This window comes from Sinohyriopsis cumingii, chromosome 3 (assembly GCF_028554795.1).
Source record: "Sinohyriopsis cumingii isolate HCF-2022 chromosome 3, ASM2855479v2, whole genome shotgun sequence".
NCBI lineage: Eukaryota > Metazoa > Mollusca > Bivalvia > Unionida > Unionidae > Sinohyriopsis > Sinohyriopsis cumingii.
In genome coordinates, this window is record NC_142963.1 from 6522143 (window position 1) to 6546461 (window position 24319).

Consider the following 24319-nt stretch of genomic DNA (forward strand, 5'->3'; position numbering starts at 1 on the left):
TATACATACATACATACATACATACATACAATAGTTTAATGAGCACTTTCTATTTCCACTGTATAGTCTAAGTACAATATAAAACACGTCTGCAGACTTTATGTAATATCAGGAACATAAGAAATAACAACGAATCCAAATAGGAATTATTCTGATTGCTAATTTCTCTCCTTATATACTAATTTAAGAGTTTGTTAAGACGATGTGTCGCAATATACCCGACATTACAGATGTTCCAGTCAATCTAACGAATCGAAAAATCCTATTCATGTGAAAGAACACATCCAATAAAAATTAACTTAATTCTTTTAAGATACCACCTGACCGACCTTTCCCATAGGTAAAAGGACCAATCTCGTAAACATATTTACTAATAATTCAGTTATTAGTGACTTTTAAGACGTCCGTATACATCTCGCTACAGATCGTACGCAGTTGTACATTCATTAATATCTTAAAAGTAAACACTCGCAAGTACGCCAAATCCAGCTATAGATAATTACTACAATTTACAGTCATGAAAACAATTACAAATATTAGACAAAATTATGTTACAGAATATATATATATATATATATATATATATATATATATATATATATATATATATATATATATATATATATATATATATATATATATATATATATATTTAACGAGAGATAGATAAATAGATCATTATTCGGATAACATGTTAAATTGCTTCTGCAAGACATACAAGCAGTTATGAATTGACTCATTTTAGATCAACGCAATTGTTTTTCCTTCAAAAATCAACACACCAAATCTTCTGTCACAACAAGCCAAAACTATTTTTGGAATGAAACAGAAAAAATATTAACGAGCCTATATAATCAAGATATTAAATTCTTTAAATTTGTACATGGGAATAAACTTTTTTTTAAAAGATTTTAAGTGTGTAGATTGCGTAGGATCTAGAAAAAGTTGTTGAAATATATAAGGCCAGTTAAAACCAAAACTCCTTTGAATGAATTCATAAGCACCTCGAAAAGCTGCTTTCTGTACATATACTGGATGGGGTAAATAGTTACTTTTTCCCATTTTAAGTTCAGTCTGTGGGATAATTTATTATTGTGTTCGGAAATAATTTGTCAGAAATCATTTATATAAAGTATTCATTGGACTTAGAAAGTGCTTCATGGCCTTTGTTAGTAATACACCACTTTAGGATTAAGGTAATTTATTCAAAGACATTCTGAATTATATCATTGTTAAACATCAAGATGATTGGTATATCATCACATTCAATATTATTGAACTTCTTCGAACATTCTATGCTTTTGAATTTGTGACATAATTTAGGATAATTTTGACGCAATTCACAATACTTTAAGTTTCTCTTAACTTTGATATTTGTATTATGAAAGCATTTATTTCATTTATCTGAAAGTTATTGAACACCATCTGAAAGTTATTGAATTGAAAACAGGTTAGTTTTGTATTTATTTCACCTATCTGAAAGTTATTGAATTGAATACAAGTAAGCTTTGTAATTATTGCACCTATTTGAACATTATTGAATTGAAAACAAGTTAGCTTTGTATTTATTTCACCTATCTGAACGTTATTGAATTGAAAACAAGTTAGCTTTGTATTTATTTCACCTATCTGAACATTATTGAATTGAAAACAAGTTAGCTTTGTATTTATTTCACCTATCTGAAGGTTATTGAATTGAAAACAAGTTAACTTTGTATTTATTTCACCTATCTGAAAGTTATTAAATTCAATACAAGTTAGCTTTGTATTTAGTTCACCTATCTGAAAGTTATTAAATTCAATACAAGTTAGCTTTGTATTTAGTTCACCTATCTGAAAGTTATTGAATTGAAAACAAGTTAGCTTTATATTTAATTTACTTCTCTGAATGTTATTGAATTGAAAACAAGTTAGCTTTGTGCCATTATGGTCAGTAAAAAAATTAGTGCTGTGCTGTACTAATTGTACTCATAGCTGCGAATATCGATTGGGTCAAAGATAATGGGATATTTCCATTTGAAAATTATGAGTGGTCCATTATTCTCGTTTCCGCATACTAAACTTTACATCAGGGCGGAAGATTATTTTCCTTTTTACTCTGACTACTGCTGCCTGTTATCGTGTATACAACGCTAATGGATACTGCGGTTTAAATAAATGGGGTATTAAATTAAAATTGGTCCAGAAGTGTATTGTATATGGATACAACATTTACAAATGTAAAAGTATGATAGGTCCAGTTATCTCAGTTTCAACACTACTCCCGTTTATACAAGAGAGGAATGAAACTGCATTATCGCAGGGATTCTTGTGTCGAACACAGCTTATTTATGTGTGGGGACCTTCATTGCTGTATATGAACAGCTGGAAGCAGGTAAGCATTACCGTCTTTCTTTTCAATAATTTTGTTACTTTATATAAACACCTTTTACCCATATGCATGCATTTTGAACTTTCGTGTAATGTTTCTATTTAGCAACTTTCTACATAAAAGCGCTGGATTTCAAATGGTGACTTCTTAATTTGATGATGCTGATTTTTCAAATAAAGAATGTATACTTTAATATTATTAAAACAAATTTAGTTGTGAAGAAAGAATCACTCCGAAAAATAACTGCAATGTACGTTTAGAATAATTTAGTTATTGAAACAGCAAATCTGTTAAAATCCTGACGATGAAAACGTGGGGATTCGTAGCATGAAAATGTATAGCTTCACTTTTTTTTTTGAAATTAAAGTTTTCTTTTCCTACATCCCCATGTTATATTCGGTTGAACAATATCTCTGAAAAACGTTCTAAATTAGGCATATGTTTCAGTCCGAGTTTTGATACATCACGATCAGAAGAGAGATGGAAAAATGTGTTGGAGTATATATATTTATATATACGCCATTTGCAGTTTTAGAATTGAGTGAGGTCCTTTAGTACAGCAATATTTAAGTGGTTCCTGGTGTAGCGGTAACATGATCTTATTAGAGTTAGTACTGTTTAATTCCATCGCGTACAATAATTATAAACATGTTTTGACCTACATACTTAATAGCTGACCACTATATATTTGCACACACACACACAATGATTATTAGGCCGCCTCTCAATGCACTGAAAGGGAACTTACAGTGGTGTAGCGTGATAATACAAGTCGATATATTGCAAATGGATTAATTTTGTTCAGACTCTCGAAGATCTTCTTGAAATCTCCGTCATACGGGTCTGGTAAAATGTTTTAATTTTGTTGGTCTTTTTACTGATGGAAGGCGCATCGATAAAACATTGCAAAAGCAAAGAAACAAACAAGAACACCTAACCCTGTCTGAAAATTTATAAATAAAATTTCTGCAATCATTTGAGTAAAATTAAATTAAAGCGTAGAAGAATATTTTTTTCTTCAAAATTTCGTGAAAGCTTTACAGTAGGTACTAATTATTAATTTATGATATCCACGTTGACGGAGGTCTTGTTCAGCTAGTGCAGAGACTTGTTCAATTATACTACATATTATGGAGTAGTGTTACGTGTTCGAGTGAGCTTCTTTGCGCTTTAGTTCGACTCACTGAATAAGAAATGAATTTAATATATGATTCATCACGTGCAAGGGGCATAGTACATGTGTATTAATTTCAAGACTACACCTGAACACTTTACATTTTTGGAAAGCAAAAAGTTGAATTTATCCAATGAATGTCACACATTTCGTTTGAAACGAGGTCAAATGCAAGTATTTTGTATCGTACGACAAAAACACTTATTTTATTATATGAAGTCGCAAATTGCCTCGAGAAATTAATTTGTATTACTTTTGAATGCCACTTGCATGGCTTGATGTCGTTATTTATCTCTTCATGACAGCATAATAGTCGCTTGGTTAAGTTTATAGTCACATACATAATATATATGAAAGTTGCATACATCATCTCCTGGTTATGGAAGGTCAATGCTACGTCATGAAATGAAAACTACAATGATAGGTAATGTAATGAAAACAACGTACTACATTATGAACTACAATGCAATGGAATTATGTTTTTTAAATCAATTTTCAATGCTTAATAACACCTTTTTAAGTACATTCGTTCATATGTATACATAGGCATATTCATATATGCACTAATTGCACACCAGTAGTGAAGGGGGATACTATACGTACAATGGGAATTAGCATTACAGACCCCCCTTGGGATACTATACGTACAAGGGAAATTTAACATGGCGAAAAATCGTGGGATACTATACGTACAAGGGAATTTAACATGGGAATAAATCGTGGGTTAATATACGTACAAGGGGAATTTAACATGGGAATAAATCGTGGGATACTATACGTACAAGGGGAATTTAACATGGGATTTTTTTTTTAAAAAAAATAAAAAAAAGGGGTAGGCAATTGAAAGGCTATCTCTTTTCGAGAAATATGGCTGGCCTGAAAAGGGCCTTTGGGTTTATGTTAATGTATTCATTAACATAAATGGCACCGCATTGGTCTTCTTCTTGTCCTTAGGCTGCGTCTCACTGTTGGCCCGTAAATTAGCACTCTTTTCAGGCATCTTTGTCTTTCAACGTAGATCCTACGTATCCACAGGCTGGTGTTTGTCCTGTGGACAATGGTCCACTTCGATCGGACATACATGAGCATGTCCGTCCTGAACATCATCGTTGACACAAGCGTTGAAGAGTGCACATCGGTCCACATGTTGAGGCGCCGAGAACAGGTGAATCAATGCAGTGAACTGCGTTTATTTATAGGTAGAGGAAGGATTGAAACGGATTGAGTTCATTCACCAATCCGAACACGCGTTACAAAATTCAGTCAGCTCGCATCCAATCCGAAGAGAGCAGTCTGTGACGTCAGTTGGTATATATAGATTCGCTAGCGCTTGTGTGCAGTCAATCTATACGACAGTGATTCAACATGACGGAAATTCAGAAAACGATCCATTGGGGTGCACCAACAGGGGAGACTGCCCAAGGGAACCCGGACTTACTTTCAGAAGAGGTGAACTGGGATTTTGTGGATTTTCTCTCCTCGCAAGAATTTGTTCCGGAACCTGCGTTACCTTCTTCATTACCGCAAGTGGAGAATTTTAGACAGAGACAGAAAGAAGAATTGGAGAAATTTATACAACGACAAAAGGAAGCGGAACAGGCTTTTCTCCTACAGCAACAGCAGCAAGAAGAAGAAGTAAGAAAAAAACAACAGCAAGAAGAAGTAGCAGCAAAGAAACAAGAGGGTGAAAATCAAACGGTCACGGTACTGTTGGATATTTTAGCGGAGTTAAGAAGTCTGAAACAAATGTATCAGACTTCTTTATTACGACCGAAGAGAATACGACCTTCCCGAGCTAAACACGTTAACCCTGTGACTAAGCCTACCGTACCACCCTTAGTGATTTCAACCCAATCATCATCATTACGCAGTCCAGAAGTAGGCCTTGGCCGTGGCAAAGGCGTAAGGCAGTTAAAGTTGATTGCTTAAACTCACCCCTTCACCATGAAGAAAAAGGCCCTTTTCAGGGCCACCCACATTTCTCGAAAACAGATAGCCTTTCAATTTGCCAATAACTCAAAAAAAAAATAAAATATTAAACAGCCCATTTTACCCTTATAGTACGTGTCTGTGTATGAGTGCGTGAGTGTAGCTTCTTATTTTAAAATCATAACTCAAAGACACTTACCTTATATCATTAATTTATTCTTTTCTCCATTTTTTACAATCCAATTCACAATTCATAACAGAACACTTTAATTAAAAGTTCATTGACTTCTTCTGTCTCCTTGTTTAGTCTCTCTGTTTTTTAAATTTCTTCACCGTCACACTCTTTTCCTCTTCTTCCTCCTCGCTTTCTTCCCTTCTTCTTTTCTTCTCCTGTTTCTTTTTCTTCACCTGTCTTCTTTCTTCCTCAGAAGAATCCCTCTCTTCTTCCGAAGAATCCCTCTTTTCTTCTGACTCCTCTTGTTTCTTTTTTGGGCAATCTGGAGACCAATGTCCTTTTTCTTTACAATAATAACAGGTATCTTGACTTTTGTCTTTTTTAGCCCCTGTTTTTGTTCTTTTTTCACGGTCTGGACACTCTGAAGACCAATGCCCTTTCTTCTGACAGATATAGCAAGTATCTTGACTTTTATCTCGAAAGGAAGGAGAGTAGTCCGTCGGCTGGTCTGAAGAGAATTTTCTAATGACCCCTCGCAAAGCTCTGATGAAACGTTCGATTTGGTTAGTCTCTTCCATCGTTGTGTTCGGCTTGAGAGTGAAATGAATAGTGAAACGACAAGACACACACCCTTTTATATACGCTGGTCTGCTATGACTATAAATTAGTCTATGGTGCTTAAACTTGAGTCATTTGACGTTTTGCACTCAAGATGAAACGATCCCATTCATTCGAGAAGAAAGAAGAAGAAACTAAGAGGCAGAAACGTGATCTATCGCCTCGTACCAGGGCTGAAATCTTGGCACAAATTCATGCCAGTGATTTTGAAGAGGACATGAGTGAACCTGAATCCAAACCCTCTAAACTAAGTTCACCACCCTTAGTCAACCCTGAAAAATACTATTCCATTCGAGAGACGGAAAAGCGCTCCTCTAGAAAATTTAGAACCACGGCTTACAAATACACGGTGAAGTTTAAAGATTTCAAGGCTGAAGTACCGTTAGAGAAAGCAGAAGTGTTTATTACTGGGGTGTGGGATTCTTTGCTCACCTCACTCAAGCGACAATGTCAACCCAAAGAAGACGATCGATTGAGACTTTCCATACAACATGACGGTTTGAAATCCCCTGTTTGGATCGAGTTTAGCACCCCTGCAGAATTGACCGCTTCCAAAGTCATGGACAAAATTCAACACGTGCAACAATCTAATGACCAGTTTGACATCACCGATGGAAAAGCCACACTGGACATGACCCACGTCTCTCCTCCTCAAAGGACCGGACGCAAAAAGATGTTATTGGTGAACGAGCTTCGCAGCATTAAGCGTAGCCTCGTCCAAATTCACAATCCTCATGACCAGATGTGTTTAGCCCGTGCCATCGTGGTGGGACGAACCTATGCCAACAAGAACGACACGGTAGAATGGAAAAGAACCTGGAAAACTATTCGACAGTCGGACCGAGCCAAACAACGAAACGAAGCAGAACTCCTGTTGCAACAAGCTGGCCTGTCCAAAGACACACCCTGTGGCATTCCTGAGATGCAAAAATTGCAAGATGCCCTAGCTCCACGATACACCTTGAAAGTGCACCCTCAAGAAATGCGCGGGCCTCTGTTGTTTCGAGGCCAAGACTTTAAGGACGGAAAATACATTCATGTTTATTATCACGATGAACACTTCGATACCATTACCAGTATCACCGGATTCCTGCGATACGGTTATTATTGTGAGAAATGTGACCATGGTTATAATAATCGAGAGCAACACAAGCATTGTGGATTGAAATGTTCAGGATGTTTGGCCTCTTCACCCTGTCTGAGCGAAGAACCAGTGCCTTGTTCAACTTCTCTGCGCACGTTTGTCAGCCCTACCTGTTACCAACAACATCTGAAAACGCAAGGTTCACAGAAGAAATGCGCTTGTCAACTCCTGAGATTGTGCCCTACGTGTGAACAAGTCGTACGTACCAATAACACCAAGGCACACGTATGTTCAGGAAAGAAAAAATGTCACATTTGTCACCACATCGTGGACTTGGAACACCAATCCTACGTGCAAAAATACCAACCCCCATCAGAGAAAGAGGACGGCCACAAGAAGAAAGGCAATTTCATCTTTTTCGATTTCGAATGCATGCAAGAGACCGGCATTCACATTCCTAATTTCTGCGTGGCTCATCGAGCGTGCGAGAAGTGCATTCAAGAACCTATTTTCAGTTTTTGCCCTCACTGCAGCAAGATTCCTGGAGGACGTGAAAAAATCTTTCGGGGACCGAACACGTTAGCCGATTTCGCTCGATGGGTCTTAGACCCCATCGACAAGACGTGGAGCCAAGAGGACATCGAACGTTACGGAGATTGTCATCGTCATGCCACGGTGATGGCTCACAATTTCTCCGGATACGATGGACAGTTTCTTTTGAGGTACTATACGGAACAAGGCACAGAACGTCCTAAAGTCACTTTGAACGGAGCCAAAATCATTTTCATGCAAGTGGGACAAGTACAGTTTAAAGATTCGATGAGCTATTTGGCCATGCCTTTGAGTCGAATGCCTAAAACGTTTGGAATGACAGAAATGGCTAAAGGGTACTTTCCACACTTTTTCAATACGGAAGCCAATCAACACGCCGTTCTACCCCATTTGCCTGAGGATCACTATTACGACCCCGACAACATGCGTACCGAACAACGAGAAGCTTTCTACACTTGGTACCAGGCTCACGCCTCTGACCCTTTCGACTTTCAGGAAGAAATGTTAAAGTATTGTCGTTCCGACGTGGACATTTTACGACGTTGCTGTGGAAAATTTCGAGAACTGTTCATGGAACACGGAGGGGTCGATCCTTTGAAAGAAGCTTGCACCATTGCCAAAGCGTTTTCCTTAGTGTACCGGCAACGATTCATGCCTGAAAACACCGTAGCTGTCATCAGTCCTCAAACGACCCACTATGTCAAGCGTCAATACTCGGTCAAAGCCCTACGCTGGTTACATTACTTGTGCGACAAGGAAGACAAGTGGATTCAGCATGCCCGCAACGGAGGGGGCGAAAAGACCATCGGAACGCATTCGGTCGATGGCTGGGACTTAGAAAACCCCAAGATCGTGTACGAGTTTAACGGCTGCTTATTTCACGGATGTCCCGTCTGTTACCCTGATCGTAGCACTAAAAATCAGTTTTTACAACGAACCATGGAAGACTTGTACCAGGCCACTTGTCAGCGGCGCCTAAAGTTAGAACAGGAAGGATACCAAGTGGTGGAAATGTGGGAACACGAGTACGATCACCGTTTGAAAACCGATCCCGAATTTAAATGCCTCGTGGAAAGTTACCAGTTCATGGACCCGCTGAACCCGAGGGATAGTTTGTACGGAGGAAGGACCAGTGCCACCTGTTTGCTGTACCAAGCCGACGAAGAGAAAGGAGAAGAAATCAAATACTTGGACGTGTGTTCGCTGTATCCCTACGTGTGCAAATATTGTCGCTTTCCTGTAGGGCACCCGCAATTGTTCACGGAACACATCGACCTGAAAAACATTCGACAATACGAAGGCTTGATCAAGTGTAAAGTTTTGCCTCCCACGAACCTATACCATCCCGTCTTACCTCACCATTGTCAAGGCAAACTGATGTTTCCATTGTGCCGTACTTGTGCCGAAACGTGCAACCAAGACCAACCTTGTCAGCACACCCAGGAAGAACGTGCCTTGACGGGAACCTGGGTCAGCGTGGAATTGTTCAAAGCTCTGGACATGGGATACCAACTGTTAGAAGTGTACGAAATTTGCCACTTTCCCAAGACACAACAATACCACAAGGGTGATCCCAGTCAGAAAGGCATTTTCGCTGACTACGTGGATGCCTTTTTGAAACTGAAGCAAGAAGCCAGCGGCTATCCTTCCTGGTGTCACACTCCCGAAGACCAAATACAATTCAAAGAGAAATACTACGAACAAGAAGGCATCACTTTAGACCACATCGAGAAAAACGAAGGCAGGCGATCGTTTGCCAAAGTGATGTTAAATTGCTTGTGGGGTAAAATGGCACAACGACCGTGTTTACCCAAGACGGAATATTTGACAGAACCTTCCCGCTACTTTCAGATGATTCACGACAAAACCAAATACATGAAACACGTGGACGTCGTTCGAGAGGATTTGATCTTGGTCAATTACGAAGAAGATCTGGACTTTGTACAAGACGACCCTTTTGGAAATGTCATCATTGCGGCTTACGTGACAGCCCATGCTCGCTTAAAATTGTACGAAGCTTTAGAACTGTTAGGGGAACGCGTCCTGTACTTTGACACGGACAGTTGCCTTTACATCCATCACCCGATTCAACATCACCCTGACATAAAAGGAGACCGTTTAGGAGCCTGGACAGACGAGCATCCCGACGACAAGATTCTAAGTTTCGTCAGTGGCGGTCCCAAAAATTACGGCTACGAATACCGGGACAAACAAGGAGAAGTGCACACGACGTGCAAAGTGAAAGGACTGACTCTGAATTATCGTACCAGTCGAGTGGTCAACTTTGGGGTATTGAAAGAAGCCTTGCAATCGGGAGAGGATGGAAACTTTAAAGTGACCACCTATCAACCGAACAAGATTGTACGTTTACCCACTCACCACATCGTCAGTCGGCCCTTGGAAAAAGTCTATCAAATCGTGTACCAGAAGCGAGTTCGACTTCCCAATCATTTCACCTTACCGTATGGACACGTTGGTATAAAACATTGGTTGTAAGAGGATAGTTACCCTACCAGAAAGATGACTTCGCCACAGCAAGAATCGAGTGAGAAACCCGATGAGAACTCCAAGTTCAAACCCTACCATTTTCCAGTCTTCTTACCTGACTATTGTGATTGTGCCCGTCGATTGGACACGTTTCAGAAATGGCCTACGGATAGGGAAGGATTACCTTCTTCGCATGTTTTAGCTAGAACATGATTTGTCTACTTGGGACCTGAATCAGGATTGGGATACGAGGTACAGTGTTTCGCTTGCGGACTGAAGTTACGAATGGATCTATGTATCTATAAAGATTCAGCTATTCTGGAACATACTCGATGGTCTCCGCACTGCCCTTACCTTTCTATGGCCTTTCCACCCATCACACTACGGTACAATGTTGACGGTACCTTAGAGACGGTACCTTCCAGAACAGGACATAAAAAACGTAAAAAAGGAAAGATGTACAAGCTGGAGACTGCATTGCGACTAGTATAAAAAGGGGCTATGGTCAAGATCGATAGTTCATTGTGACTACCATGACCGAGCTAACAAGATGAATACTTTCAGAGAAACACAGAACAAGTTGTTTAGAAAGGCACAATTCAAGTGTGAGGCTTCGGAAGTGGAATGCGATTGTGAGCCTTGCGATGGGTACGATGCTGTACCTTGTGACCTGAGCGATGCCGTAAAGCATCATGGGAACTTTAGTGTCCCTACCCCTATCATGGAAAGTGATGCTGTGCGTGTCAAACCTGTGGGATGCGAAAGTGATGCCTCTCGTCCTCTTGGACATTTTACTGGGTTTCGTTTTAAAGGGGAATGTTCACATTCACGACTACCCCCCTACGGATGTCATCCAGCCCTGAGCAAACTCCGACCCATGTCACTCAACCCTGATCGAAACGAACCTGTGAAAGACGAATATTCGTTCCCTGTGCGTTTGTCGGAATACTGCGACTTTGAAAATCGTCTTCAATCTTTCAAAGGAAAATGGCCTAAGTATCTGGGAGGACCGACCACCGAAGAATTAGCCAGAGCCGGATTTTTCTACTTGGGCGAAGGAGATAAAGTCAAGTGCTTTAGTTGCGGTGTGTCACTTCACCACTGGGAACCGCAAGATTCGGCCTACGTAGAACATGCTCGATGGTCACCGAATTGTCATTACTTACCCTTAGTGGGACCGAGACATTGAAGTAACTTCTTACCATAATAATCTGTTCATGGATACTTTACAAGAGAACATTCGTGCTTTGCCTGTGGAGTTGAGAGAACGCATTTATCGAAAACTGGTTAAAATACAAGTGAAACGTAAAGAACAATTGCATCCGTTACGTCACCGGTGTTTGAACCACTGGTACCTGAAGGCTATACAAGGATTGATTCAATTGAAAGTGTTCCATCGGACAGACATTGATCAACGATCCTCTGGTTTTAAAAAGGATTGGTTTGGTATGGACGATTCTACCTACATCATTGTAAACGTACTGCATCGAATTCCAGAGGAAGAGTTAACGAATTACCAACATCTTGAACACAATGTCAACTTAGTGAAAGAGGAAACTTCTGAACGAATTGTAATGTGTAGATTAGTGATTCAACGATTTAAATTCGACACTGAAGTAAAACCATGTTTGTGCAAAGAGTACATTTCTTGTGTCAGACCAAAGAGGATTTAGTATGACCTATTCATGGATACTTTGCTAGAGAACATTCGTGCTTTGCCTGTGGAGTTGAGAGAACGCATTTACCGAGAACTGATCAAAATACAAGTGAAACGCAAACTCAAAGTGATTCGTCCGTTTTTAAATTATGCTATGTTCCAAAGTACAAGAAGACTGATTATGAGTGGATATTACATTAGGCACAAAGTTAAACGAGGCTATTGGCCACCACCCAACGATTCCAAAAACAGTGTATATACTTATGGATACTTTACAAGAGAACATTTTGGGCTTGCCTGAGGAGTTGAGAGAAAGGATTTACCGAGAGCTGGTGAAAATACAAGTGAAACGTAAAGAACAATTGCATCCGTTACGTCACCAGATCTTTAACCACTGGTACCTGAATGGAATAAGAGGACTGATTCGTCAGAAATTTTTTCAGTGGTCAGACCTTGTTGAACACTTTCAGTGTATAAATGATGATGATGATGATGGACTAGACGTTCGTAATTTTGGTTACTTCGAGATTCACTTACTGCAACATATTGAGGAAGACGAGTTAAAGGATTACCAACATTTGTTACATGGAATCTGCTTAGAAAAAGACGAAACATCTAGACAAACTCTGACGTTTCAGTTACAGTATGTAACATTTAAATTCCCTACTGGAGAACGAACGTGTTTGGTTAGAAATTACCTTTATTGCTTCCGAAACAAAGACACTATAAAATCAAGTTTCCATGCCACGGATTATGTCACATATCATTCAACAGATTCCGTGGAAGGAACTCAATGACCATATTCAAACCGTGGATCATTACCATCAATTATTACAAGAATTTTATCCATTCAATTTGTGACGACAAGTGGTGTGTGTCTTAGTGACTTGTTTTCTGGGATTTCGTTTACCAGCCGATTCTTTGTGGACTCTTTACGATCAGTACTTACCACCTCAATGGCCTTAAATGGTCACGAAAAACTCCTTTTGCTCAAAGCCTTGCGTTTTCATCTGGATACTTCTCGACCTCAACAGGAAAAAAAGATTCGTCAACTTTTAGCTACCCAAGACGTGTATGACGATGTGTGTGTAGCTTGTGACTTACATCCCCATTGGACAGATGTCCGTGCCTGGAAAGAATGGGGTTTTGAGGCTTGGACCCAAGAAGTGACCCAGTATGCACGAGAGTTGTTCAAGGAAAAAAGTTACTTTTCAACCCGTGTTAGTGACGGTGCCAGAAGAACCCGTCACCCAGGACAGAACTGTCGTGGACAGGCCTGAAAGACCCTTTCGGGAGGACACTTGTGTGACCTTACCCCTACTATAGAACTGGTTAGAACATACCCAAAACATGTCGTACAGACACTTGTTTTTCTTCCACGTTCATGGTTATCATGTGCCTTTTATTCTTGTACTTAAGCCTTTGGCTTTTATGTATTTTTGTCTTTCGTATTCATGTTTGAAACATTCAATAAACGTGTTCTGAAAAAGTATATAAACTCTTGTCTTGTTTGTTTTTCGTGTCACAAGTGACATTTCTCACACCATGGCTACCTCTGCTGTCTCTGCTCCCTCTTCCTCTACTGTCAAAGTCATCGACGAACACTTAGATCGTGCCAGTTGGGAGGCTTTGTATCTTCGCCATCCCTTTAACATGCTCATTGCTGGACCTAACGGTTCAGGCAAAACCGAATTCGTCAAACGTTTGATCGAACATAAACATCATTTGATCGATCGACCACCTCAACGGATCGTGTGGTGTTACAAAGAGTGGCAATCGGCGTACAGCCACTTGCGAGAAAGTCAAGGCGATTCCATCGTGTTTGTGGAAGGCATTCCTAAAGAAGACGACGGCATCGTCTCTGACTCCCGTCAAACCCATTTGGTCATTTTTGACGACATGTTAGGAGAAGACGAAGAAGAAATTAAATTGTGGTTCACGCGCAAAGGGCATCACCGTAATGCCAGTGTCGTTTACATCACCCAAAATTTGTTTCAACAAAGTAAAGCCCATCGCACCATCAGTCTCAATGCGCATTACGTGGTCTTGTTTAAAAGCAGTCGAGATAAATCGCAAGTGCAAGTCTTAGCCAAACAGTTAGGAACGCCTTGGCTGACTCAGGCGTATGACGATGCCACTCAAACGCCACACGCCTATTTACTTGTCGATTTGAAACCTACCACCCCCGAGGATTTGCGATTTCGTACCCACTTGTTTCACCACTGGTGCCAAGACGGAGGGCCTGTCCTGTACACGTCTCCGTCCTCGACTTCATTTCACTCCCCATAAAAAAATCTATAAAAACCTCAGACCCTTTTTCGTCTGTCTCACACAGTGTGAACATGACGTCTCTTCAGTCGCATCTTCCCGTCAAATTGATTCGTGCCTTGTATGGCATCAGTCGAGAAAAAAATCCACAAACACGAGCTCGTGTCTTAGAAGCTAGTCTCAAAGAAGTCTTACCATGGTTCACGGTGACGGCACGTCAATTACTCCAAGGAATCATTCAGATTCCTCATCAAACCAAACGCTTTTTCGATCGAAACAAAGTCGCTTTGGTCCAACTGGCCGATCCCCGCATCGACACTCAAACCAAAAAACAAATCATTTTGAAACCTGGAGGGAGCGGTACTCTAGGAGTGGTCATCATTCGCTCACTCTTAAGATGGGATCCTAATGCCCCCAAAGTTATCCCCAAGACAAAAGTCCAACGAAGCCCCAAGAAGAAAAAGAAAAAGACCAGGTCCCCACGAAGAACTTCTCCAGTGGCGGGACCCTCCTCTGACCAGACACCACCACCCCGGAAAAAGAAAAGAAGCCCCCAGAAAAAGAAACAGAAAAAAGGTCCCCAGAAAAAGAAAAGCCCACAGAAGAAAACTAGTCGCAAGAGAGGCACTTCGGCCAGGACACAATCTTACATTCGCAAACCACGATCTGCCACCACGGCAGTGACTGCGTCTCCGGCATCCTCACGTTTGTCCACTTCTCCGTTGATGACACCAGGAACTGAAGAGTACTTGGAGACGTTGATCACACCAAGAACTTCTCCGTTGATGACCCCCAAAAGAACTTCCCCAGTGGCAGGACCCTCCAATTTAGCGGCAGTGGCCGCTGCTCACAAAGTACCTTCACCCAAAATCAAAGTCCATGAAAGATCGGGCATGTTACAAAGTTTACTGGATTTGTCCAAGCAAGAACTGGCTCGATTTAGTCCGTTGCGTACCCCTGCACGACGTGTCATGCCTGTCCTCAAACTGATACGACGTAAAGACAATCAGTGGCGACGCGTTCCAGTATAAAAAAGGCCTGTGACCAAGTAGGGCATCAGTGTTTTTTGGTGCTCCTGAAGACTCAAAGATGTCACCCTCCAGAAAACCCCAAGGAAAGAAAAGGAAAGGACAGCCACCACGTTTAGCCAAACATGGGGACATGTTATCTGTCCTGTCCAAAGCTTCTCCACCCCTACGAAAAAAACTCATTCAAACGGCCTCCAAAGAGGTCATCGATACCGTGTGCGAATGTTGTTTGAACGTTTTGAAAGGCACGATCCCTTTGTCCAAACACCAGAAACAATGCTTAGGCAAACATCGTCACGTTCTTCTGAAAATGGTTCAAAAGAAAATTTCCATTCGTCAAAAAAAGAAGATGTTAGTGTAACGTGGAGGCATTTTACCTCTCTTGTTAGGCCCCATACTGAAAGGAGTCTTGGGAACCATGTTGGGAGGACTGGTGGGAGCAAGATAAAAAGGCCCTCGGAAGTCCCAAAATCTCAGAATCGACCCCTGACAACCCCATGGAAGGACGAAAACTAGCTTTAGTGCCTTATAAACGATGGATGGAATACCATCGGTGGCAAGAACAACGCACCCCGCATTTACCTCCCAATCCCCATTTGAGCGAAATGTCCCAGTTACAACACGAATTGCAGTCCTTGATGGATCGCCAATATTTGTCCAAAACAGAAAAATCGCAAAAGTACGGTCAACTCTTGCAACGACTGCAACTCTTTCACCAGAGAGCTTTAGACGAAACAGCTCTACCCACTCTGAAAGATTTTAAGACCTTGATGAAAAGTACAGCACCATCGCCAGTACCAGTACCAGTCCCACCACAACCAGTGACCAAGACAGAAAAAGGAGAAGAAGAAGAAGGGTTTCAAACTTCACCAGAAAAAGTACGCAAGTTAACAACACCACCTACCTCCAGAATTGGATGGATTAAAAAGATGATGACCACCCATTCTTCATCACAAGAGAAAAAGAAAGTGAAGACAGAAGTGAAGACAGAAGTGAAACAAGAACCGATATCCCCCGCTCAGACATCCTCCTCTTCAACACCTATTGCCGGTCGCACACGCAAAGCATTGCAATCCAAGAAAATACCCCAAGAGAAAAAGAGTAGCATCCTCCAAGAGTGGGTGCCTTATTAACACACCAACCAACCAACACAAAAAATGGAAAAAGTCTTAGCCAGCATTTACTACGATCCCTCCCATCCTGCAGGTTACGCAGGAGTTCAAAAATTGTATCGTGCTGCCAAAACTCGACTGAAAAGTCTCCGTTTACCTCAAGTGCAACGATGGTTACAAGAACAAGCTACCTACACTTTACACAAACCCATTCGACGCAAGTTTGCCAGAAGTCGCACCCGAGTGGAAGGCATCGATCATCAATGGCAAGCCGATTTAGCCGATGTCTCTCATTTGGCCAGCTACAATCGTGGCTACAAATATTTGTTTTGTGTCATCGACGTCTTTTCCAAATTTGCCTGGGTCGTGCCCTTGACTTCCAAATCGAGCAGCGAGTTAGTGCGAGCCCTGCAACGGGTGTTGAAACAAAGCGGTCGTCACCCTCTTCGATGGCAAACGAACAAAGGCACCGAATTTCTGAACCAAGCTTTCCAAAAAGAATTAAAGTAACGTGACATTCATTTTTTACCACCGAGAATCCCGAAACCAAAGCCAGCATCGTGGAACGTTTTCAACGCACTTTGAAAGAACGCATGTGGAAATATTTTACGCATCACCACACTCTGAAGTACATCGACATCTTACCGCACCTGGTGCAAGCGTACAACCAATCATACCATCGAAGCATCGGACGTGCCCCGCAAGACGTGACTCCCGACAACGAAGTACTGGTGTTTGAGCGTCTGTTTGGTACGTCCCCGACGAGGGCTGTCCCCAAGAAAAGTGGAGAGTTGACCGTAGTAGATTGGGTGCGCATTGGCAAAACCAAACGCACTTTTGACAAAAGTTACTTACCTAACTGGACGACCGAATTGTTTCGCGTCACTGGACGAGTGCATGGTCGTCATCCTGCCGTCTATAAATTGGAAGACATGAACGGAGAAGTACTCAAAGGAACGTTTTATTTACCCGAGTTACAACGTGTCACCAAAAAAGAAGACGACGTGTACGACATCGAAAGCATTCTCGAACGCAGAACCCGTAAAGTAGGCAAACGACGTGTCAAAGAAGTCAAAGTACGTTGGAAAGGATATCCACCCAGTTTCGATTCTTGGATCGACGCTTCGCAAGTCATCGACTATAAAAAGAAGTGACCATCATGCCCTTTCACACAACAGACGCAGCTACGTCGACCACTCCTTCTTCACCCAGTTCTTCTGTGCAAGATTTACAAAAACAACCCTTGTGGGTGTGGTGTGGAGAACGTGTGCCTAAAACGCAAATCGTCTTTTTCTGCCAAATCTTCGTGGTGTATTGTGTCATCGGGGCAGCCATTGTCAATTTGAGTTTGCAACAAGGAGACAAACAATTGTGGACCATTTTATTGAGCAGTTGCATCGGTTACCTGCTTCCTAATCCCTCCCTGAAATTCACCTCGAACGGGAACCACGGGAACCTTGTGTCCAGTGCCAGTGCCAGTCACCACTCCAACCACAACCAGAACCCCATTTTGGGCGGAGACACGCCTCTGACGTCCACTAACCCCTCGGACAGCCACAGAACTCTGGAATTATGAGTCACCAAAACCAATTTTACTTAACTTTACCCAGTGACAGTTCCATGGAGGTGTTTCCCAAGAACACGTTGTGCTGTTACACGGCCAAATTACCTCAGGCCATCCCCTTAGATCACGAAGCCCATTGGGAAGTGGCTTTAGTAGAAATGATTCACCCGACCCAAGTCCTCAATGTCCTTCCCAATCAAATTTTTTTTAAGGTGGAAGTTAATGACGAGCAATTGCAACAGAAGTTGGATAAGAGAGTCATACTTGACCAGAAAACCTATGATCAAAACACTAAAACGTGGACCTACAACTTGTTGATTCCCCCAGGCTATTATTTTAGTGGTCATCATTTGGTCTGCGCCATAGCCTCCAAGTTTAATGGCGTGTTTGGGAAAGCTTTTGAGAATGTCAAGAACAAAAGTGTCACCATGGAGTACCACAAAGTAGCTCGTCGCTTCTTGATGAAATTTGAGCGAAGTAAAATCGTGTGCATTTTATTTTGTCCTGAATTGTTTGACATGTTGGGCGGAGACATGAACATGAGAATGACCATACTCAAGAACAACGAATCACCCATCATTTACGAGAATAAGTCTTTTAACAAGTTATTTCGTAGCCCGGTAGAACTGAACCAAGGACTGAATTTGATGTTCGTGTATTCCAATGTGGTGGAGTATAACGTGGTGGGACACACCTCTGTGCCGTTACTGCGTGTCATTCCTTTCAAAGTGGATTCTGCCACGAACGCTGACGAGGAAGGTGGAAACACTTACCACGTCCACCGCGAATTTGTCCATCCTCACTATTTGCCGGTCAGCAAGTCGTATTTGGACACGGTCAACGTTGCTATAAAAGGAGATTTGGGACAAAATATTCCATTCATTAAAGGAAAAGTCACGGTGAAACTCCATTTTCGAAAACGGTTCTCTCACGACTCGTAAGTCATGTATCCAGTGTATCGAGGGGTTGCACGACAGCGAGGACACGGTTTAGGAGATATGTTAAAATCGGCCTTTCGTTCGGTGGCCCCGGTGTTGAAACCGATGGTGACACGCGGATTGCACGCCTTGAAAGATGCGGCACTGACACAAGGCAAAGAATTTCTCCAAAATGTCATCATCGACAAACAAAACCCTAAAGAAGCCTTCATGAGGGCTGGCAAAAATGTCTTGTTGCAAACGGGCAAAGACATTTTGGGTCGCCGAGACACACCTATAAATGCCCTGCACGTTACCGAGTCAGGCATTCAGCAAGGACAAGGCAGAAAGAGACGACGAAGAAAACACCCTTTCACCAGACTTCAAGCGAGAAAGGCCAAGAAAAGAAGAACCGTTCGAGACTTAGACGTTTTCGATTATTGAGACACAGCAACAAAATTGATGCACCGAGAGTCTTGCGCCTGTTCCAAGACGGAACTGGATCTGTTTGACATGCCCCCCACGATGATGACCATGCAAGAATCCCAATGGGTGGAATTTCATCCCGTCTCCTCACTGACCGATTCCGCTCCCATCGAGTTTGAAATCAAGGGACAGCACGAAGATTACATCGATCTGAATAGCAGTTACTTGTACTTGAAAGTCCAAGTTCTAGATAAAGATAATGGTCCAGTAGATGACGCTGAAGAAATAGCTCCCGTCAACAATTTCATGCATTCCTTGTTCATCTCAGTGGATTTGTACTTGAATAACAAACTGGTCAGCAGCAGCATGGATACTTACCCTTACCGTGCCTACCTGGAAAATCTCTTGACGTACGGAATAGATGCCAAGGATACTCATCTCAATGCCTGTGTGCTGTGGGTACCTGACGAAGCGGGCAATTTCGAAAAAACGGATGGAAGCAATTCCGGCTTTGAGGCAAGAGAAAGCAAAATCTTAAACAAGAGGAGTTTAGAACTGATGGATCGTTTGCATTTCGACATGTGGTTGCAAGAGAAATCTTTGCTGAACGGGGTCAATGTCCGCTTGAGACTGAATCGCAGCAGTACCGCTTTCCATTTGCAGGCTGAATCTGCTAAAGCTCCTAAAAGCAAAATCGAAGAGGCCAAACTCTACGTACGACGCGTGGAAGTGTTACCCAAAGTGGGTAACGACATCAGTCAAACGTTGAGCAGAACGACCGCCAAGTATCCCATACGACGTGTGGAAGTGAAAACGTTCACCATTCCCAAGGGACAGCATTCTATGATCGAAGATCATCTGTTTCAAGGACAGTTACCCAAACGTTTAATCCTTGGTATGGTCCTGAATTCAGCCTTCAACGGAGCCTTCGCTGAAAATCCTTTCAACTTTCAACACTTCAACGTGAAGAAAATCGAAGTCAGTCGCGATGGCAAGACCTTGTGTACCCGACCTTTCGAACCTGACTTTGATCCCGAAAAAATGAATTACTTGAGATCGTACTTGTCCCTGTACGAAGCCACCGGTCAGTTAGGAACCAACACCAGTCACGGCATTGAGTACGAGGATTATGCAGGAGGCTATACTTTGTGGGCTTTTGATTTCACTCCAGACCAAGGCAGCGACGTGGGACATTTCCACCCTATAAAATCCGGCCAGATTCGTGTGGAACTTCAGTTTGCAAAAGAACTACCAGCAACAGTGAACGTCATCCTGTATGCAGAATTCGATAATACCATAGAAATCAACAGTTTGAGAGAAGTCATTCTAGATTATTAGAAGCCATGGAAGACTGTTATCCCTCTTTCCCTAGTGGAGAAACTTTGGACATGAAATGTGAGGAGACCGTGGAAGGAGAAGAATCTCAAGACAAAGACGAAGAAGTTGTCATGATGAAGTCGAGATGGCCAGAACAAGAAGCCCATTTAGTCTCCTGTTTTGCCAAACACTTGGTCGAAAAAATGACGGAATTGATCAAGAAAAATTGTTATGGATGTCAAAACGATCATCCCAGTCAAATTCAACACGATAAATGCCTGATGCTGAGTCAAGAAGAAAAATTGGACGAGTATCTGGACGAAGCTTGGAGTCTCATCTCGAACAAAGACGTGTTGCACCAGTGGTATAAAGACTTGCGTGAACATTCTTGTCCACCATTAACCACTCAAGAGATCCATCGTATCGAAGCTCTCCTGAATCAGAGTGAGGAAACAGAACGAATAACCGTTTATTCGTCAGACATTTTCAAGCAAAAAGTCAGGATCGAATTGACGACTTATTATTACCTGTGAAGAAAAAACCCACAAAACAATGGATACCTGGGAACTTTATTACCTTTTGAACCACAGTTCGTATACAGCTTCTTGGAATCCTGTCGTCTGTGCTAAAGATGAACTTCCTCATCGCAAACCTAAAGACCATCAAGCTTACGTGATCAACACGGACGACAGTCATCTCCCAGGAACCCACTGGGTAGCCGTCTACTTTCCTCAAGAAGGATGTGTGGAATATTTCGATTCGTACGGATTGCCCCCTTTGGAAGACGATATCATCGACTTTATGAGAAGAAATGCTCAGACCACCCGATTCAATAACGTGAAATTACAAGGCACAGATTCCTTGGTGTGTGGACAATATTGTGTGTATTTTCTGCATCATCGCAGCCTGGGCTATTCCTTAGAACATTTAGTGACTCATTTTGATCCTCGTTCTTCTGCTAGAAACGATGTGAAAGTAGATCGATGGTTTTGTGACCATTATGCTTATCTTTTGTCTCAAGCTAGGAAACGTAGTGTCCATCAATGGCCTAATGATTTCCAACAGTGGAAATCACAACGTTGTCAGCCCTGTTTAAAGTAGATTGTCAATTGAGAAAAACATGTTTGTGATTTGAAACAATTGTTCGATGTTATAGTGTTGGATTATTGTTAAAAATGTTAGAGTTGTTGTTTAGTGTTAAGTGATTTTTGAATAAAAAATGTTGTGTTTTGAAAAAAATGCCTTTGTCTTTTGTTTGGCTATAAGAATGTTGATTCATGCTCTTTGACTTCTTGCTATCCCTCTCATGACACTCATTGAACGTTGCGGCTCGAAAACCGTAGAGGGATGTTTTCCTTCACGTCCGCGCTTTGACTTTAAGAACCGGGGTTGTTTCCAGTCTAACCATCCATTGTCGACTCATCCTCCTATGAAGATGTGCTCCAAACTAGCTAAACTCAACGAAGCCTACGTGAATTTGCATAGGGTCAGACACAGTCTGATACCGAAGCCAGAAGAAATAGAAAATGTGAGAATGTTAAAAATCACTGAAGACCTAATAGAAGAGCTCTTCAGAGAAGAAATGAACAGGGAAAAAGAAGAATGGACAGAGAAGTACAGACTTCAGAGACAGCAGCAACAGCAGCAACAGCAGCAGCAGCAACCTGAAGCTGACAGAGGCTTTGTCGATTGCCGTATCGACACCAAAGAGTTCTTCTTCTCTTTCCGAAGAAGCAGACCTATCGCCAGAAAGTCAATCCTCAGAAGACATCGCATTCTTAGAAACTAAAAAAGAATGCCATAGCAAACAAAAAACAGCCCTTTTCAGGGCTACCCAATACTCTAGAAAAGAAATAACTATCCATTTGCCAATGTGTGTAGGTAGAGTAGTGTGAAAATAAACACTAACTCTTTATTAAAAAATGTGTTTGTGTGTTTGTGTGTTTGTAAGCGCTAACGTAAGTTGGTGTGGATAGTAGATTAAAATCATGTTTTTTTGGTGTTGGAGGTGTAGATTTGGGGTTAGATTGGATTGCTTTGCGTATGTTGATAGTCTATTGAAGTGATTTATAAAAAAATTTAAAATAGTGATGGGTAGCATAAAAAAGTGAGTGAGTGTTTCTTTTAGGTCCGTGAGTTGTTTTTTTTTTTGGTCATGATCTAGGTAAGATGAATTTTTATGTTTTTAGGGGATGTTTTCCTTCACGTCCGCGCTTTCAGTATAAATTAAAAATCTATTCGTCAGTTGGGCTACCCATCGTCGAACTGTTAACAGCAAGACAATGAATACAAGGATTGTGAAGCTGCTAGAACTCCAGATGCACCTGGAATATGCCAGGCGCATAGTAAATGGACTATCAGCGGAAGCTATCGTAGAAGAAGCAAGAATAAAGAAGGAAGAGGAGGAGAGAAGAGAGAGGGAAGCGGAGGAAAAGAAAATAGGAGAGAGGATGACTTATAAGATACCAGAGACAGAGGATTGGGGTGCTGAAGCGAATCATCCTCCCTCTGCGCTCCCCAGAAGAAAGGTGAAAGGAGACTGGGAAAAAAGATGCGTGTGTGGCGCCAGGCCAGGAAGGTGCAACCATTAGATAGGTGCATCTGGAGTTCAAAAAACAGCCCTTTTCAGGGCTACCCAATACTCTAGAAAAGAAATAACGATCAATTTGCCAATGTGTGTAGGTAGAGTAGTGTGAATATAAACACTAACTCTTTTTTAATTGTGTGAGTGTATGTGTTAGTAAAGGCTAGCGTACGTTTGTGTGAACAGTAGATTATAGGTTTCTTAGCGTATGTGAAGAGTATAGTTAGGGTTTCATTATATGAAATGAAAAAGTAGGGGGATGTTTTCCTTCACGTCCGCGCGTTGTTCGGTCATGATCTAGGTAAGATCAATTTTTATGTCTTAGGGGGATGTTTTCCATCACGTCCGCACTTTCACTATAAGAACCCACAGTATTCGTCGTTCAAACCATTCTGCAAAGAATAAAAAAGAAGATGGCTTCGAACCAAATGGACAAAATACAAACATTGCAAGACGTTTTAGACAACTTAGGAATGATGGAGCAGATGTTAATAAGACTAGTTGAAGACCATTATTCCTATAGTCCCCATCGTGTAAAGATGGAAATTAATAACTTAAAAAAGGTAAAGGACAAGATTAGTGGTGTGATGAAAGAGATAAAGGAGGAGAAGGAGGATGAAGAGGAAAGAATAAGAATAAGCAAATGGAACGAAAAAATTGAAAAAGAAGAAGAAAATGAGATGAGGAAGAAAGAAGAGGAGGAAGAGAAGAAGAAAGAAGAGCAGGAGAAAAAAATAAGAGAAAGAGTGTAGGAGATAAAATAAGAACTTGGTGGAGAAAAAGAAGAAATTAGAAGCAGAAGAAGAAGAAGAAGAAAACCCAAAGGCCCTTTTCAGGGCCAGCCATATTTCTCGAAAAGAGATAGCCTTTCAATTGCCTACCCCTTTTTTTAATTTTTTTTTTTTAAAAATCCCATGTTAAATTCCCCTTGTACGTATAGTATCCCACGATTTATTCGCATGTTAAATTCCCCTTGTACGTATATTAACCCACGATTTATTCCCATGTTAAATTCCCTTGTATGTATAGTATCCCACGATTTTTCGCCATGTTAAA

At 41.4% G+C, this 24319-nt stretch overlaps 1 protein-coding gene across 1 annotated transcript in view; it reads left to right on the plus strand.

Moving 5' to 3' along the window:
* Window positions 1–2290: 2290 nt before the first annotated feature.
* Window positions 2291–24319, plus strand: part of LOC149802422 (equilibrative nucleobase transporter 1-like) — a 234691-nt gene continuing 212662 nt past the window's right edge. The window contains exon 1 of the mRNA XM_089951629.1: window positions 2291–2374. Within this exon, the coding sequence (XP_089807755.1) occupies window positions 2357–2374 (18 nt within the window). The 5' untranslated portion in view covers window positions 2291–2356. The remainder of the gene's footprint in view (window positions 2375–24319) is intronic.